The 18,516-nt window shown below is 45.9% G+C and overlaps 1 protein-coding gene across 1 annotated transcript; it reads right to left on the bottom strand.

Moving 5' to 3' along the window:
- Positions 1-8,416: 8,416 nt before the first annotated feature.
- SLC61A1 (solute carrier family 61 member 1) lies at positions 8,417-18,495 on the bottom strand. The gene is made up of 2 exons (XM_078687579.1): positions 18,382-18,495; positions 8,417-10,084 (listed from the first exon to the last, which is right to left on the bottom strand). The coding sequence occupies exon 2, from the start codon at positions 10,038-10,040 to the stop codon at positions 8,670-8,672; it is 1,371 nt and encodes a 456-aa protein (XP_078543705.1). The 5' UTR covers positions 10,041-10,084; positions 18,382-18,495; the 3' UTR covers positions 8,417-8,669.
- Positions 18,496-18,516: the final 21 nt, after the last annotated feature.

The following is an 18,516-nucleotide window of genomic DNA, read 5'->3' as shown; positions in this document are numbered from 1 at the left end:
GTAGAGTTTGTTTAGGGTGTGTATTATTTGTGTTGTCCGGAGGGTGGGAAAGGGTGTGTTTCTAATTTGTGACAGAAACTATTACGAGATAGTGAGTGTGTGAGGTTTTGTTGTGTGTATGTTATGTTTTGATTTTGAGGAGTAGTGATAGGAGATGATGTAGTTGTTTTCTGAGAAGTATTTGTAAGTAAAGTATTGTTGGTGAATGGAAGCTGAAAGGTAAAGGGGGTGGTGATGTGTTTTGGAAAGGAGTGTATGTGGGGTGTGAGATTAGATGGTCACGAGTTAAGAGTTTTGTGTTAGATTTGAGTGCTGAAAGAGGTAATATGGTGTGGTAGAGTGGAATGTAAGAGCTGTGTTTCTTTAGTAAAAAGAAGAGGAGAGTGATGGTGGATGATTTGATGGTAGGCTGCGAATAGGTTTGGTTGTGACAGAAAGTGGTCTGTTAGGAATACGTAGAGGGTAGAGTGGTGCTTTGTATGAGGAGGGAATATGTGTCTGGGTGGGATATAGTTATGTATAGTGTGGAATTGGGTTGTGTTGGCGATGTGTGGATTTCTTAGTGATAGAGGATAGAGTGGTATTTTGTGTGTGAGGGAAGGTGCCATTGGGTGGTAGTTTCTGGTAGAAGGGTGTATAAATGTGGATTGTGGTGTTTTTGGTGGTTGTTGAGATGGTGAACTGTGGTTAGTGTATGTTTGTACTAAATGAGCGGAATACATTTTCTGTGAGTGGGTTAATAGGTTTGTGGATGGGTTAAGGTGCTTGCTGGTGACTGGAAAAAGGGCAACATTTCTGGTCCTAGGCCCAACCAGTCCTGAACAGGCCCATACAGGCATCTGCCCTTATCCTTAACCTCGACGCCCGTAGGGGAGAGGAGTTGGCCTAACGGCTAGGGCGCTCGACCTCGGACCTGGGGATCTGGGTTCGAGTCTCGGTAACGACGCCAAAACCTCCTGCGATTCTGGGCAAATCACTTAATCTCCCCATGCCTAAAATGAAAGTGTGTCCTCGTGTAACGTAACTGGAAAATATGTAAAGCGCTCTGATACCTGATTCGGTTCAGGTCTAGTTCACGCTATATAAAACTCTGCAAAAAAAAACAAGCATTTACAATGCAACGGTCTCGCCTTTGCAAAAGTTAGCGCTTTTGGCATTGTAAATGACAAATGTTTTATTTATGTGTTGGTTTTGGAAACAGATAAATAAATGGCATTGTCATGAGCAGTAGAGAGTGAGTAGTAGAGAGTGAGTAGTAGAGAGAGTAGTAGAGTGAGTAGTAGTGAGTAGTAGAGAGTGAGTAGAGAGTAGTAAGTGAGTAGTAGAGTGTGTAGTAGAGAGTAGTGAGTGTGTAGTAGAGAGTGTGTAGTAGAGAGTAGTGAGTGTGTAGTAGAGTAGTGAGTGTGTAGTAGAGTGTGTAGTAGTGAGTGTAGTAGAGAGTAGTGACTGTAGTAGAGAGTGAGTAGTAGAGAGAGTAGTGAGTAGTAGAGTGTGTAGTAGAGTAGTGAGTGTGTACTAGAGTGTGTACTAGAGTGTGTACTAGAGTGTGTAGTAGAGAGTGTGTAGTAGAGAGTGTGTAGTAGAGAGTGAGCAGTAGAGAGTAGTGAGTGTGTAGTAGAGTGGTGAGTGTGTAGTAGAGTGTGTAGTAGAGTGTGTAGGAGAGTGTGTAGGAGAGTGTGTAGTAGGGAGTGTAGTAGAGTGTGTAGTAGAGAGTGTGTAGTAGAGAGTAGTGAGTGTGTAGTAGAGAGTGTGTAATACAGAATGTGAAGTAGAGAGATTGAAGTAGAGAGATTGAAGTAGAGAGATTGAAGTAGAGAGATTGAGGTAGAGAGATTGAAGTAGAGAGATTGAAGTAGAGAGTGTGGAGTAGAGAGTGGAGAGTCTGTAGTAGAGTGTAGTAGAAAGTAGTGAGTGTGTAGTAGAGTAGTAGAGAATGTGTAGTAGAGTAGTAGAGAGTAGTAGAGGGTGTGTAGTAGAGTGTGTAGTAGAGCGTGTGTGTAGCAGAGTGTGTAGTAGAGTGTAGTAGAGTGTGTAGTGTAGAGTGTGTAGTAGAGAGTGTGTAATGTAGAGTGTGTAATGTAGAGTGTATAATAGAGAGTGTAGTAGAGAGTAGTGACTGTAGTAGATAGTGTGTAGTAGAGAGTGTGTAGTATAGAGTGTGTAGAAGAGAGTAGTGGCTGTAGTAGTGAGTGTGTAGAGAGTGTGTAGTAGAGTGTGTAGTAGAGAGTAGTGACTGTAGTAGAGAGTGTGTAGAAGTGTGTAGTAGAGAGTAGTGACTGTAGTAGAGTGTGTAGTAGAGAGTGTGTAGTACAGTGTGTATTAGAGAGTAGTGACTGTAGTAGAGAGTGTGTAGTAGAGTGTGTAGTAGAGAGTGTGTAGTAGAGTGTGTAGTAGAGTGTGTAGTAGAGAGTAGAGTGCGTAGCAGAGAGTAGTGACTGTAGTAGAGAGTGTGTAGCAGAATGTGTAGTAGAGAGTAGTGACTGTAGTAGGGAGTGTGTAGTAGAGAGTAGTGACTGTAGTAGAGAGTGTGTAGTAGAGAGTGTGCAGTGATTTGAGTTTTACATCAAATTAAAAACGGGAACGGAACAAACTCATCCTATACATTTTTGTGGTAGGTGCCCACGCATATAGGGTTAAATGATGCGTTAGATGCCACAGGTCCCACCAACACGCTTCCTTTATGATAGGAGAATGCCCAACATCACGGAGATTTGCTCTCTGCTCTTCCCGGATATTTGTATTTTCAAATATATAATGTTATCCTGCTAAACGAAGACGATGCTCAAACTATAAAAGAAGAGGGTTTCACAGATATGTTAGTCCTTCCGGGCAAACGAAATGACCCAAAGAAAGATCAAGTGACAGTTTAGAGCTCCAAGTGAGTCTTAGTAAAATCAGTGTCTGGAACGCATAGCATCAAAGACGAGCGGGGCATCAAACTGCAGTGTCATTCAATCAAAGCTTCAAGGCTTCTGAGCGCTAGCCGAGAATAATTTTTTGTGAAGCACTAATCACTGTGGAAGGTGCCCCTGCTATCCCAGATGTGAGAAGTCAGTCTGATATAAAAATAAGCAGTATTTGGAATGAATGTATTTGGCAGGGGGAAGGTGGGGCGGCGCAAGACCGTACTGATGAGTGAACAGGAGCCATTTTGTACCGAGTGATTCTGCCTGTGTGCATGTAGACAAACCAGGCAGCAGCATGAGCATGTGATTCGGTAAATAACGAGAGTTCGTCAAAATATGACGGCCTCTTTAAAAAAGGTGTCGTTCTTTAAAATGTGAAGGCTTGGTGTTAATGCTGCACGTTATCGCTCTGCACTGAGAAGGTTTTCTACAACTGGTAGCGCACATATTTCAAAGTGTTTCATACACAAAAAAGAAAAAAAAAAACACTTTGCGTTGTTGTAGCTGCTGCTTGCTTACATGTTGGAATGTGTGTTCCAGCGGAGTTTCTTCAAGTTCCCGCTTCCCGCCGGGCCGCCGGCCAATCGCAGCGCGGCCCCAACCGGAAGTCCCACCCCCATCGCGGCGCGAGAGAGAAGCCACTGTCCGAGGAGCCCCGAGGGCTCCTGATCGAGTCCCGGTCCCGAGATGGGGGACCGGGTGAAGAGCGGCCGGGCGCATGAAGAAGGCGGGGCTCTCATGTGGTGAGAGTGCCCCGCAAAGCGCAACCGCCGCCCGAGAGGCACGCCGAGCACCGCCAGAACAGGTGAGTGTGTTGCGGAGGAGGAGGGGTGAGTGGGGGTGGGGTGTGCGCGTGTGTCTGTTGTAGTGTGTCTGTGCGTGCGTGTGTCTGTCTGCGCGTGTGTCTGTTAAAGGGGGGGTGCGTGTGTGTGTATGCAGTGTGTGTATGTGCGCATGCGTGCGGGAGCCTTTCTGTGCATGGGAATAGCAGGCACGGCGACGCGACGTGCGCGCTCACGAGCTACAATCTCCAGGAGGACAAGCTCGTCACAGTCTGCTGTCTACATTCCCCGGAAAGTGGCGACATAAGTTGTCTCCCTAGACAGCAAAAGCTTCGCTTTTGCTTTCGTCTAGGCGAGACCTAAAAAAAGGTGCCCTGAGCCCTAGGTTTAAATAGCCCTAGCAGTCAAGTGACACCATCAGCCAATGGGAGCCCTAACCTGTCACAACACTAGCCCTAAGCCCATTAGGAGACAACGCCCTTGCAACCAATCAGAAACCAAACCCTAAGTCCAATAGAACCCCTAGCCCCAGGGATCAATCAGAGCATCAGACCTATCAACCAATCAGAAACTTAAGCCCAATAGAAAAAAAAAACAACAGGAACCAATCGGAAAACAGATTTAACGTCCACTAGCAAACTTATATAAGGAACGTGTGACCTCAAGCACAAGCTGATGGCCAGGGGCAGTGAGCTGTTCCCGAAGAACAGAATCTCTTTGGATACAGACAGGCTAAATCCATATTTTGCTGATCCTAGTTCACCCTGCAGGCAGGCCCAAATCTAAGACACTTAAACACTGCTTTTTGAGCACTTCATCAAATCCCTTTTTCTAGCCAAAAACAAGCGTTTTATACACTTTCCAAACACCGTTTCAAACCTTAAAGCAGATTCAGTAGTCTCAAACACACACTGCTCCGTTTTTGGGTGTGCAATTTGCCTATTAAAAATGTAAAAGACCCCAAAGGATGGGTGTGGAGGCTGGGGGTTGCATCTGCACGCTTAAGCACAGTACAGGGGAAACTAGGACAGATTTTCAGTCACGGGTGGAAAAACAGCAGTTCAAACATTACCAAATTTACAAGAACTAAGAGTTCAATTCAAACAGTCACGGGTAAAAAAAAAACAGTTTTTAACAATACCAATTGCACACAGGACAAGAGATTACATTCAAACAGTTACGGGTAGAAAAACAGCAGTTTTAAAGATTCAAATCACAGCACAAGTCTATGTTCTTACCACCTTCTCTGTAGTTTGTTGACTGCGCTCTATAGGGCAAAGAGTGGCTAGGCCTACAAGATGGGGGTGGCTGTCTTGGGGTGCCCTGCACACACCTTAAGGGATACTGCAGGGGGAGGCTCAGGGTTGCTTGGGAGCTAGAGGGCTAATCAGGAGGCCCAGCCTAAACGCCAGGGGGCGGTGAGCTGCTCCTGAAGGACAGAATCTCCTTGGCTACACACAGTTTCAATTCATACTTTGCTGGTCCTGATTCACCCTGCAGTCAGGCCCAAATCTAAGCCACTTAAATACTGCTTTTCACGCACTTCAACAAATCCCTTTTTCTAGCCAAAAACGAGGGTTAAATACACGTTCCAGAAACAATCTAAACCCTTAAAGCGGACTCTATAGTCTCATAAACACACTTTGCTTAGCCTATGGGGGTGTAGTTTGCCCTTTTCAATTTTAAGAGACCCTATCGGGGGGGAACCTGCGGGGTTGCCATGAAGAAAGTCACTCCTTTTAGACAAATCAACTACATTTCCGATGACATGGGGAGATATATAATTGTGCAAAGAATGTTATATGTTATGCAGGATATATATAACTGTAATAACAACATATGGCCCAAATGTGAGGACCCCAAGTTTTAGAAGGACCTCCAACCACAAACAACTTATATGTGGTACTTAATCAGTCAGACGGGTACTTTTCAATGTGGTACTTAATCTAAGGTTAGATAGATAGCACGTGACCAACAGACACAGAGGTCCCAGTACAGCAATTGTGAATCATATACTAAAAGAACATGATATGCTAGATATATAGAGAATCCGGAAACCTGAAATAAGAGAGGGAACATTTATGGCTTCTGTACATAGGTCTTGGTCGAGACTAGACAATTGGATAGTTTCCAAGGATGCGAATGGGTGGACATAGGAGGCTCAGTATCTAGCCAAACACTCTCTGATCACTCACCTCTTTAGCTGAATTTGGATCTCCCTAGAAGGCACCATCTGCCCTTGTCATGGCGTATAAACTATCTTGCTTACTGATGCTGTGATAAGAGATGAAATTAAAGAGCAAATCACTTAAAACTTTATAAAAAAACATTGTATATACAGGTACTTTAATACCGGATATTGATACCGGGGGTCATTCAGGCCCCTAATATTCCATGTAATGATTTGCCTGACTCTAGTAGCTAGTGTGGTCTTGTAGGCATACTTGTGACTAAACTGGCTGGGATGCACGTGTTTTATCTTATTAATTGCGTGCCTGTGTGTCAATTCTCCTAATCTCTGTAAATTGACAGTGATGGTCATGCAAGAACAACCTCCAACATCCTTCGCCCCACCCAAACCAGCTTCCTAATTTCGCTAGTGGTATTTTACCCTCCCAGTCCCCGCTCTAAAATGTTTCTTCGAAAAACACTCTTTTTCTTTATCTTAAGATTCCACTGGGTATTTCCGATAGGGACTCCTTCAGCTAGCGGTGAAGATAGCCTGTGTGGATTTCAGTATGTCTGACATCTTCCATAGATAGACTTCAGAAATGTAATTACATCATTATATTACAAATGCATTGCTAGACCTTAAACACTTTACATCAGTGTGACCTATATCTAAAACCACATGTTTACGTTTCTAGTGCATCCATATCACCCTGCATGATTACATGAGCTCACTCAATGTCACTTCTAGTTACTGATAGAAGGCATGCTTCTGGACGTCTTCTTTGGAATGGGTTCAGCAAGTTTTCCTTTTGAAAGAACAGCTGTGCCTGCTAAAGGCTCATGAAAATATGCTGGTTTCCTCGTGTAGTGATTTTTAGGCATGCTGGGTACAGCAATTCATGCAAAATTTTAGCTTCCTGGAGTTTTCTTTGAAGAGGCAAATGCTCACGCCATGCTGGCTGAACAGCCATGCTCAAGTCTAGTAAGACTTGAAGCGCGAGTTTGCCATGTATGATGTCTCTGCCTGCTCATGCCTCAATGTGGCTCCAATAGCCCTCTGTTCCCAGCAGGCCTGAGGCGCAAAGATTGAGCCCGCCTTCCCCTTCCTGCACACACTTATGAGTCCTCCATCGGCTCCCTGCCACCAGTCCAGCACCAGGACACACATCTCCGATCAGCTGTCTCAAGGGGCGGCGGATACTCCTCGCGCCATGCAGGTTTGGTTCTCAGCAAGGTCCAGCTCCTGGTAAGGCTCAAAGATGCCGCTGTCAGCTTGTAGCTTATCACTCTCAGGCAGCATGGCTCCCTGGGCTCAGGACCTCATCCACTGCTGGACTCAAGGCGCAGCTACGTTCATCAACTCATCGCTTCAATGTTACCCGTAGATTCGGGCTCCTCAATACCTCCACAAGTGGCACAGCAGTAAGGAAGAGGTATCCCCATGACCAATAAATACGCCCACAGATTCACCTTGAATCCCTATTTAAACACAGGTAATAGCAAGAGCAAAAAAGTGGCAAATTAGAGAGATGAAGAGAACATGACAAATGGGAAAGATAAAAGAGGTACACAGTAAAGGTTCTATGCAATGTGTCCTGGTTTACTTTCGAAGCCAAATGCTATTAGTAGAAGCAGGCATCTTTTTTCCAAAAAGTTTTCTGTTATCAGAATTGACATTACACCAATAGCCGCCAGTAGGTTTTGGAGGGAGGGGGGCGAGTGGGCGGGTTACACAAACACATCCATTCACAACACTCATTACCAAACATTCTTACATACACGCATGCACACACCAAACATTCATTTAAAAGAAAACACACTTAGCTGCAGCTCTGCCTCTGAGGTTCCAAAAGGCTTGGGACTGCTGCCTTCCCTCATTGTTTGACATAAGGTCAGCCAATGAGGGAAAGCAGCAGTCGCAACATCATCACAGAGTGGGATGGGGTCAGTGAGACTGCTGACCCCACTCCACTCTGTGATGAAGTGTCATTGATTGACACTCGACCCCGTGCACTTCAGGGCTTAAAAAATGAATCGCCAGGGTGCGAGCCCATCAGTGACGCTACCCATCGTCATTGAGGGGAGGGCCATAGGGAACTTTGCTGAGCTGAGGAGGTCACGCCCACATGAGCTGTGCCTTCCTCATCCAAGCAAAGTTCAGCTCAGGCAGCCTGGAGCCTGCGCATGTTTGGCTCCTGGCTGCCTGGCCTGAAAATGAACAGTGTCAGTCAGGCTGACCTTTGTTCAGCCTGACAGACACGGTTTGTGAGGGGCAAAAGGTGGAGGGACGTGAGCCTTCAACCCCGATGGACCGGCCGAGGTTGCAGGACATGTTGATCACACCAAGTCAAGATGCAAAGGCAAGACTCAAGTGAAAAAAAAACAAAAAAGTGTATTGGTCCTTGTTCTTCACCTTTTTAGCACCTTTTTTAATATACCATATTTAAAATTTGAGATCAAGCAGAAAGTAAAGTTTGCTAAGGGGTAAAGAAACAATAAAGCAATGTGTAATTATAGAAACTGTATCAAGTGCTTTGTGAAAAGAAGTAATCACGCTTACATCTATCATACACTTTATTGCACCACTGCATGGCAATGGGAGATGGGAGAGAAAATCCTGCCAGAGATGTATGCCGTCCTCAAGAAGCATTATGCATTAAAGGTACCACAGAATGCAATAACAAAAAACACCTTTAAGTCTTTATTACCCCAGGACCAAAAGTCTAAGGCTCCTTAATCGCTTGGACTCCAGCATTAACTGGGCCTATTAAGTGTCCCAGAAGTACTTTGTCGCATTTGTGAAGGAAGCCTATAACTCCGGTACTGGGGATTCTGATGCAGGCTGGAGCTCACCGCAGGCAGGTGTCACCCGCAGCTCAGCATCGTTCCGCACCACTGTGAAAAGGCTAACAACAGCCAGCAGGGCCATCACCATCAGCATGGCACAGATGCTGAACATGTTCCTGGTGCCAGTCTTGTTGTCGCTGTCATAAAGGATGAGCATGCCCAGGCATGCCAGCAGGTTCAGGGGCACTCTGAACCAATTCAACACACCCACCTGGTCCTTTTCTGGGATGACCTTCTGACGCAGAAAGCCCATTGAGGGGAAATAGAGCCCACAGGCTAGTTCAATAAGCAGGAAGGCCAAGAAAGACTCAGATGGGTTTTCTTGACCCGGGTAGGTGGAGAAAGTCAGCATGAAGAGAGAGAAGAAGACCATAAGGACTGAAAGAGATAAAATATGTATTGGCTGCAAGTGGTACTTCTTGGAAGTCGCCACTCGGTATAGGGAGCCTCCAATCATACTTGCCGCCATGAAACTGGAGAAGACAATTCCCAGAGGGGCACCATAGGGGTCGAGCACAGGAGTCCAGAGGAAAATAAATATATAAATGACACTCTCGAACAAGGCCTGGATGGTCCCCAAAAGAAGTATTCGTCTGTCTGCCATCAAGCACCGGAGGCCTTCCATGCAGGATCGGGAAAATGAGCTTTTCCTACCATAATTCTCATCCCAGTTCTTCATGAGAAAAACACCAACCAGAGCAAGAAAAGGGATGGAGACCATGAAGGGGGATACCGGACCAAAGCCGAGCCATTCCGCACAGATATTTGCTAACACCCCAGCGTTAATGGCGATCACGCTGTTCCAAACTGAGGCCCGAGTGAAGGTGTCTGCGACCCATTCTGGTGGAAAATCATGCTTCTCCACATGCTCATGCACATACCAAGCCTCAAAAGCAGTAAAAAGAAGGGCGGTGGACAGGCCTCCAAGTATCCGCCCAACGATGAGGACAAAATAGTCAGTTGAGAGCTTTGTAATGCAGCAGATGGAATAAGTCAGAGAAAAGAGAATGCAGGATTTCTTGCGTCCTAGTCTGTCGGCCAAGCAGGTGGAAAAGAGACCGAAGATCACACTGGAGGCAAAACCGCACACGTAGATGATGGCAATTTGACCTTCTAAGAAGTGGTAGTGCTGGTAGAGTTTGTAGAGGTAGGGACCCTGTAGCCAGTCTGCAGCAAGAGCTAAGAAGTACACTTGATAGTAGTCCACCTGGAATTTCAGGAATGCAGGGTTGGTGCAGGTTTTGCTGGACACTTTGGACCTGCAAGCAGACAGTTCCAGGCCCACACATAGTGCAAGCAGGGCCACAAAGGCGATGTAAGCAGTGATGAGCATCCTGCTTCACTCCCACATTCTGCACGTCCTGCAGCTATTTGTCACTATGAGGCAAAAAAACAAGTAAAGGTGTTATTATGAAAATGCCTACTGCATCATTGGTCCTTTAGCCTCATTCTAGTTCTTGCCTCCCATTTCTCCTCTGCTTCTATTCCAGTATACCAAATCCAGTCCCATCTGAAATTCCCACAACCATTCACATACCAGAGTCGTACCTTATCTGAATGTCAAATACTTTTTTAGTGAGGTTCTCCCCACACCAATAACTGAAGTGTTACCTCTTCAGTTTGAGCTCACAATATTGCTGAATCTCCATCCACTGCCAAATACATTCTCTTGCACTTGTCCCTTTTCCACCAACAGTTCCCCACTTTAACATTAGCCACTCCAACCAATAATAAAGCATCTAATCTCAAGATACTCTCAAGTATCTATCACCAGAGATAACTCACCCTATGCCACCCCACAGACTTTCACTATCTGTCACTCAGACATCTCAACTCTGATACCAGAATCCTCTGCCAGCCCAGGATCCCTGTCACAGGAGTCTGTAGTCCACTGACCGTAAAGCACTCAAGCTTCTACCAACCCAGAACAGACCACTCTCTCCCAAAATCTGCACTTGAGTCCATCCATCCTCGAACCACAAACTGCCCTGGGCTCACTGCTGTTCCAGAGTCCCCAACCAATTAACTTGCATCCTCTGCCACTCCAAAGACAATATGCTGTGCTACTCCATGCTATGTCCCACTCACCTGTCTCCTGACAGTCAATGTAGTTCCAAACTGTGTCCTTTGCCTTCTACCATCCACAAGCTCCATGTTACCAAAGTATCCCACCATATGTCACCCCGAAGTCCTTTGCCTCCTCAGAACCCCCACATGTTGCTACCTGACCCACACAGTCGATCACCAACGTTCAACTCGTCTGCAACCAAAGGGATGCCTGACTATTACACACAGTCCCTCCATCTCAGAAGTAACACACTCGGCAATCCGAATGCCCAAGTTCTTAATGATCCACCCCTGTATAATACTCTCCTGAGTTCCCACCCTGATTTGCCTATTCTGTATCACCAAGTAGTTCGCACCCTATTCAACCTCAGACTTCTGTACCACTTTGCCACAAGGGGGAACCCCTGCATTTTCTGCTATGACGTCCCCTGCCATCTGTCACTTGTAAGTCCTCCACCATATGTCACTCCAGAGTCCCCAACCCCTTGTCACCTCAGAGTTCACTCATTGCCATCTCAAGACGTCCCACCACTTACCACTAAAACTACTCCTCCCTTGCCATACGTGAGCCCTGAACCTCTACTATTTGAGAGACCTACGCCCTACTCTATACCAATCTAAAGCCCTAACATCCCTTTGCCAGCATATGCAAATATACTTTGTAGATCAGTGTGTGTGTGTTAATGTATGAACTATAACTGGAGGCTCATGGTTATGTGAAAATATGGCAGTAGCCAGCGGCATCAAGGTAATACAGTGATCTAATTCTTGATGGTGATGAAAACAGACAATAAATAAGACTAGTATTGTAGTTTCATTGATGTAAATCTGTCCGAACCCAAGAAGTAGGTCCACCAAACGATCTTTCAAGATTTCTTTGTGCATTAGGCTCAGAGTCAAAAACATACATTTTTTAGGAACGGGTACCACATTAGTGAGTTTATGTGAGTAAAATTTGGAATAATCCCAATCTGCAACCAGGCGGACTCTAGGATGCATTAGAATCCTCAAGACCAATGTTAGAAAGTGTCACACTCCATTAGTGCTGCAAGGCAGAATGCATGCCATATACATGAGAGTAGCATAACAGGTAAGCCTGAGAACACTGCTTGGAAATTAGGTTGTAGTCTTACCAGTTGGAGGTAGGGGTGTGGTATTAAATAAACAATCTACTTGTAAAAGGATTGGGGTGCTTTAGTAAACTACTTGTCTTGTAATAAATCCACTTGTCACTTTTGGAATGATGCAGTGAGGTGACACCTTATGGCAGAGTTGTCATAGTATCAGAGCTCTGATAATAGCCTATCGGATTATGTTAGACTTATGTCAGGGTTTGAATTCTAGCACGGCTCTTAATTAACCACCATTCTGCAAATCTACATACAAGGGCTAGAAACAGGAAGGACGCAATAGTTCCAGGCTTGGAAATCCCTGTACGTTTTTGCAGATTCACAAACTAGCATATTTAATGGTATTCCTCAAGTTCTTTCCAATCTTTTACCACACTAAAAAAGGTTGGAAATGTATCCCTAACAAAAGGGGGACTAACATTTTCTCGAGAACGTAGTGTAGGGAAAGTGAATTTATAATCTCATACCAAATCTTCATGTCAGCAAATATATAGGTGTATATTAGGGCTCTGTGGAGTTGTTATTAAGAGAGTAATCTTGCATACAACTCCTTGAAGGGCTTTATGTCATTACAGTCAAATAATTTTTTTCTACCTGTTTTTTGCCTGGTCTATTCTGGTGCATATATTTATTGCAGAGGTGATACTTGTGTCGCATGTGCAACATCTTTTTTCACCAGGTTTTGAATTTTGATGCCAACTGTATCCTTTTGTTTGTTGCAAATAGTTCGGCAAAGTTTGCAACCTAAAATGTTGCAAACAACAGATTTTATTGCAAACACACTTTTTTATGCTAAATACACATATTACTCGTAGTCCTAGTGTAAACTGAGTAAATAAAACTACACAGTTTTGCACAGCACATGCTTACATTTGCTCATGCCAAATGGAATTCACAACAGTTTACTATATGTATAGATTCCAGGTATCCCCTTGTAAACGCTTGTGAATACCTCAAAATCCTTTTTCACAGATCAATCCTGTGGTACTGTAATCTGACAGTCAAGAGTTGTGTGCAACATGGATTAGGCCTACCAATGCACTGCGCACAAAAAACCTCAAAACTTGTGGTTCTGGACAACAAACAATATGTCCTGGGCAATGGGGTAAAGGAATTCTACATCACTGTGGAGGTGAAATTAAATTACTTATTTTCCGCATGAACACTGAACAAACTGTCCCCAATGTAATGGTCGTTTGGCCTTTTCATTTAAAAGTATGTAAAAAATGTTTTTTTATTATAAACAAATGTTATGGTATTAATGACAATGTATCAGAAAAACACCATAAACATAACCATTGCTCCTTGATCCCGTTGCCTCCCCACCCGCTCCCACTAGCAACCCATCACACTTTTAGGTCAAAAGTTCAAGGCATAGTTCCCAATATGACAGACAATCCCTAATAGCCCCACCATTTACCCAACATTACAGAGAATTTCAGGGGAAACCCTTGGGCAATATATATAGGTTCCTCCTGTTTGTCAGTGTGCCACACACAAGTTCATACCAGCTCACCACAACTTTAACCTTGTGGGTCCCGCGTCCCCCAAAAATAATCCATTATCCCCAGCAGAGCCACTTTCGGAGTCAGTATGATTGGTTTATCAAGAATCGACAACAAAGCGGTACTTATATGAGTCCAGTACTAGGAAATCTCAGGACATTGCCAGACCATGTAAAAAAAGGTCTGCCGCTGGAGACTGGCAGTGGGCACATCTGGGATTTGAGAGGATGCTGATGTCACTAATTCTCTAGGAGTCTTGCAGGGCTCTTGCGATGCAGCCTCCTCCATCGCCCTGACCCCTCCCTCCCATTTACGTCGGATCAGATCCAGCGCCTATGGGGCGTGAAATACAAGGGTTCGGTATATAGCTGTGAGACTGTCAGGGGGTCCCTGCCTGACACGGCTCGGGGGAGGACTTTAACCCATGTTCCTTTCCGCCCCGAGTACAGAATGGATACGGCCCCTTTAAGGCAGCGTGGGCCTTCCCAGAGGAGGGAATGCCGCCACTGACGTCATCGTTCTCCCTCCAATCGGGAGCCACAGAGGAGCAGATAGCGCGGCACCCGGAAGAGACTAGCGCGACCGGGACAGGAGAGGAGGAGACGTCCAGCGGGCCTCGTGAAGACTTCGGTGTCCAGCGGAGGGAGAACACAGAAGCGGTATCGCCACAGGAACCGAGGACTTGGAAGCCGACTCACCCCAGGAGGAGAGAAAGCCGGGAGGCCAACGAGACCACGCTCCGCCCGCCACACTTCAGGAGGAGAAGTGTGGCTCCACAAGGTACGGGCCAGATTAAGGGGACTGGTCTTTTCACAGGGGGGGAACGGGAAGGGGTGGTTGAGGGTGGTCACGGGACATGCGTGTGTGTCTGAGCCGTTTTTCGCACCCCCCGGTTGAATGCACACGAACGCTGGCCATTGCACATTGTGGTATCGGTCCCTGGTGGTCCCCTCACTCCCCGCTTCCCCTTCCTTCGTTATCAGAATACCGGCAGCGCCAGTAACCCCGGGTTTCTTTTCCTTCTTTTGAGTGCCTTTGGACCCTGACATCTTCCGTTGTATGAGACGTGGACCCCTGATGCAAGAGGATCTACACGGCTCGACCCGGAGGCCATAAACGTCCAGAATTGAGGACCATGTGTGTGTTATCTCGGAAACCCGAGAACCCTGTTGTTTCGGATGGACTTTTTGACATGTACAATAAAACGCTCATCTATATCAACCTTTCTGATTGAAGCTCCTTCTCTTCTACGGGTTGCCCCCCCCTCAGTGCATCCCTCACAGAGACCTGCCCTCGACCCAATCCCCCCCCATCAACAGTTGCGCCTCTAAGGGGCTAAAGTCTGGCAATTTGTGTAAGCAAGCGCTGTAGTGACCCAGAGCATGACACAACTATAGATACTTGAGGAACTGAGTGTGGGAGATAGTAAAATGAGCTTGGAGGATGGTGAAGGAATATATGGTAGATCCCTACCCCACGTCGCCCAACACTGTAATTCCTATTGAGTCCCAGCAACAAAATCCCTCCAAGCGTGCCACCTGCTCCATCTCCCTCTAAAAAGGGGAGTCTGCTGAGAAAGAAGCTTGTCCCAGCCTGTGAATGGTGTTCCTCTCTCCACACTAAGATCATCAGTCCGGTGACCTCCGAGATAGTAAGATGGACTGGTCGACCATATAAATGATGAATTACCCCATCAATATTGAGGCTGGACAGTTCTAGTTGATACGCTGAATCATCCCAACCACCTGTCATTTATGATCGCTAGGTGGGATGCCCAGTAGTACAGATGGATGGCCACCGCCCCAATCTTATAGCGTCCAGCGACACTTAGTCCTTAGTCTGGGCGATGCTGGGGTGGCGGCCCCACCACTGAAAGGACTGAAGCAACAACACTTTCTTGTTATACTACATATTGGGAATGTGGAGCAGGAAGTTATGCAGGACATTAAGAAAACATGGCAATATCATTATCCTAAATCAACCCTACCCAAGATGCTGAGGGGGAAGATGTTGACATGCTGCCAGACTGGTTCTAGTTCCCGTTAAGAGGGGGCTATGGTTGAGGGCGGGTGAGGTCCGACAGAGTTGAAATGTATATGCCCAAGTATTTGAACCTGAGGCGGTGAATAGGAATGCCTGGCCGCCAGTTCATTAACGCCGCCCTGTCTCCCTGTAACAGCATGAGCAGTGACTTTCCTCTGTTCACTCGGAGGCCAGAGGCCTCCTCAAAGAGACAGAAGAGCTCGAGGGCTCATGAAGCAGAAACCGCAGGATCAGCGAGGAACAGGACCACATCATCTGTAAATGATGTAATCCTGTCCCTCAAGGCTCCATCCCATTTTCATCCCCGCGTAAGTGCATCGCAGCAGACCATACTGGCCAGGTGTTTGATGTCGGGACCACATTGAATCACGAATTCCTGAGACAATGAACTATGACATGGGCAGTCGGTTGGGAATACAGAAGTGTCACCATCTCACGAAAATGGGACCCAAACCCCATCAGGCGCAGCACCGTTCCAAGATAGTCCCAGTCAATGGTGTTAAATGATTTTTCGAAGTTGATGAGCAACAAGGCTGCCTCCTTGACCTTGCCAACATGAGCCATAGCTATGTGTAAACACTGAATAGTGTCTAGTGCCGCAGCCCAGCATGAAGCCACATTTATGGGTGGAAAGGGAATGGAGGACTGGCTGAAGTCTGTTTGCCAGGTTCTTGGTGTATATTTTGATGTCTACATTGCCGCACAACTCAACAACAGCCGGTCTGTTTTGGGAATGACGACAATGGTTGCCAGGTTGAGTTCCGGAGGGAAGGACTGTTTTGCAGCCTCCGAGTAAAGCCGGAAAAGGTGGGGTGTCACAAAGACACGCCGTTTAGTGTAGTACTCGAGAAGAAAGCCATCCAGGCCTGGGGTTTTCCCAGTTTTCAAGCCTTGAATGGCTGCATGAATGTCACCTTCAGTGATCGATTCCTCCAGGGCCTTTTGCTGGACCCGCGTCAGACGGGGGAGGGGCACGTCAGAGAGCAGCATTTGGGCAAGTTCAGGAGGAGCCCACAGCTGATGGGCACATAAATGTTTGTAATAGTCTACGAAAATTGGCGCAATTTCTTTGCCAGTCATGGCCAGGGATCCTGTTGCGTCAACCAGGGCAAGTTCAAACCTAGAACTAATGCTCCTATTTGCCAGTCGATAAAGAAGCATGTTACTTTTATCGCTGTATTCATATCTTTGTTGGGAAGTGGCATGCCAGCATTGCCGGGCCTTTTGGAAGATCAGTTGACGTAAAGCTGCCCTATCTAATTCCAGTTGTCGGGTCAACGCTTCAGTTGTTTGAAGCCAGCCTAAGACTCACACTTAATTATGCAGTTTTCAAGTTCTTCTATGCCTTGTTGCTTATCTTTTTGTCTGTTTGATTGAGTTATGCCTTTGCTCTTCCTCCAGTTGTCGGCTTACTGGTTGACCAGAGCGCATCAGATTTCTGAACAGCCCTTCATTGGTTTCAAAATAGGAGTAAAGCTCATCGAACAAATGGTCCACAAGGAAGCCGGTATTCAGATGCTTATGGCGCTTTGGGGTCCCAAGCCAAAGCAGCGGTGGGGAGTGTTCTGAAATGCCACAGGGGAACATGATGGCTCCCACCGCAGCGGTGACGTACACAGCTGGGAGAAATATATAGTTGATGCAGGACATAATTTTGGTAGATGCTGAGGTGTGTATGTGTAAGCTCATTCTCGTGGGTTCCATAACCTCCAGACATCGCAGAGTCCTTAGAAGTCTGTCCAAGAGTTGAGGGATTTGAAGAGAGCCCGTCTGTCACGTGTGACTGGGCCTGAGACATCTATCATGTAAAATAATTTGAGGACAGAATTAAATCAAATCCGGTATCTATCATATTTTAAGAAATGGATACAGGCGTAGAAAAAAAGCAAACATTTCTAATACCACGCCAGAACCGTTAAGTTTGCCAGCAAGAACAGCAGCATGCAGAAATACATCGATTTGATTGCCAAGTCTGCAATATTACCTTACAAAAAAGTCTAAATCAAATCAAAATCCACATAAATATTATAAGCATTGCTGTAGGAGACAACGCCTAGAGCAACAATGCCTTCAGACTTGCCCATTTTTAGTTAACCCTAAACAGATTCATCCTCTGTAGCGAACTTGCAGAATCCGCTTCAGAAGACCTACTTTAAATCCTTGCTTCTCCAACTATTTAAGCTGTGGACCTAGGCAAATAAGTTGCGTCTCTATGCTTCAGTTCTCCTACCTCAACGAAAACCCAAAAAGGTTACTCAGAAGTATGGAATACCATAACCAGATAGCTACATGCCACAATGACATCACGTTTACATTTTTGGAACGTCAGTTAACTAAACACTGCTTTTTGAAGGTTTCAGTTCAAGCAAAGGTACGAAGACCCATATTTTGATAAGGATAGCTCGGGATGGAAACAGCTATTCTTGTAACTTAAAGTCGTCTGGTCACTCTATGCTGCACAAAATATGAATGAAGTCTCCACAGTCTACTGGCTGGTAGCAGGTAACATACGTGGCAATAGCCCCGTTTCCGCAGGGAGACACCTGGTTTTCGAACCTAAAACGGCTTTATTTGAGCACTCTCACGCACGAAATCTATTCTTCCTTTTTTCCCAAAACCCCCACTTTCTTGGTTTAAAATGTTGCTTTGTGCGTGGTAATAAAAACAAAATTACGAACAGGAAGCAAATATATTGGACTAGTGATTACATACTTTTATTAGGTAAATCGAAGCCTCCGTGTCCCATACCCCCAGTCTCCCACCATCAGCAACTTACGTACGTCCCAACCACTCACTGACAACCCAGACCCATCGTACCACAGCCATCTACAAAGATATCTAACCATAGCGATTTTTCGTCCCAATCTCATGTTAACTGGAAGCCATGTATCTTTAACTCTTTCACATCTCAAGCGATTACCATACTCACCAACCTCACCCCTTCCCAAGGATAGTGATTCTTCTAAGCTTAGCTTTCTCGTCTCTCCCCACACCCGGAAGTCAGAACTTCCGCTTCCGGGATCCGACTCCACCCCTCCTCGCACCCAACCTACCAACTAAAGAC

Source organism: Lissotriton helveticus, chromosome 1_1 (genome assembly GCF_964261635.1).
Source record: "Lissotriton helveticus chromosome 1_1, aLisHel1.1, whole genome shotgun sequence".
In the NCBI taxonomy this organism is placed as follows: domain Eukaryota; kingdom Metazoa; phylum Chordata; class Amphibia; order Caudata; family Salamandridae; genus Lissotriton; species Lissotriton helveticus.
Note: the sequence above shows the minus strand (reverse complement) of the source record. Positions and strands in the feature narration are given on the sequence as shown.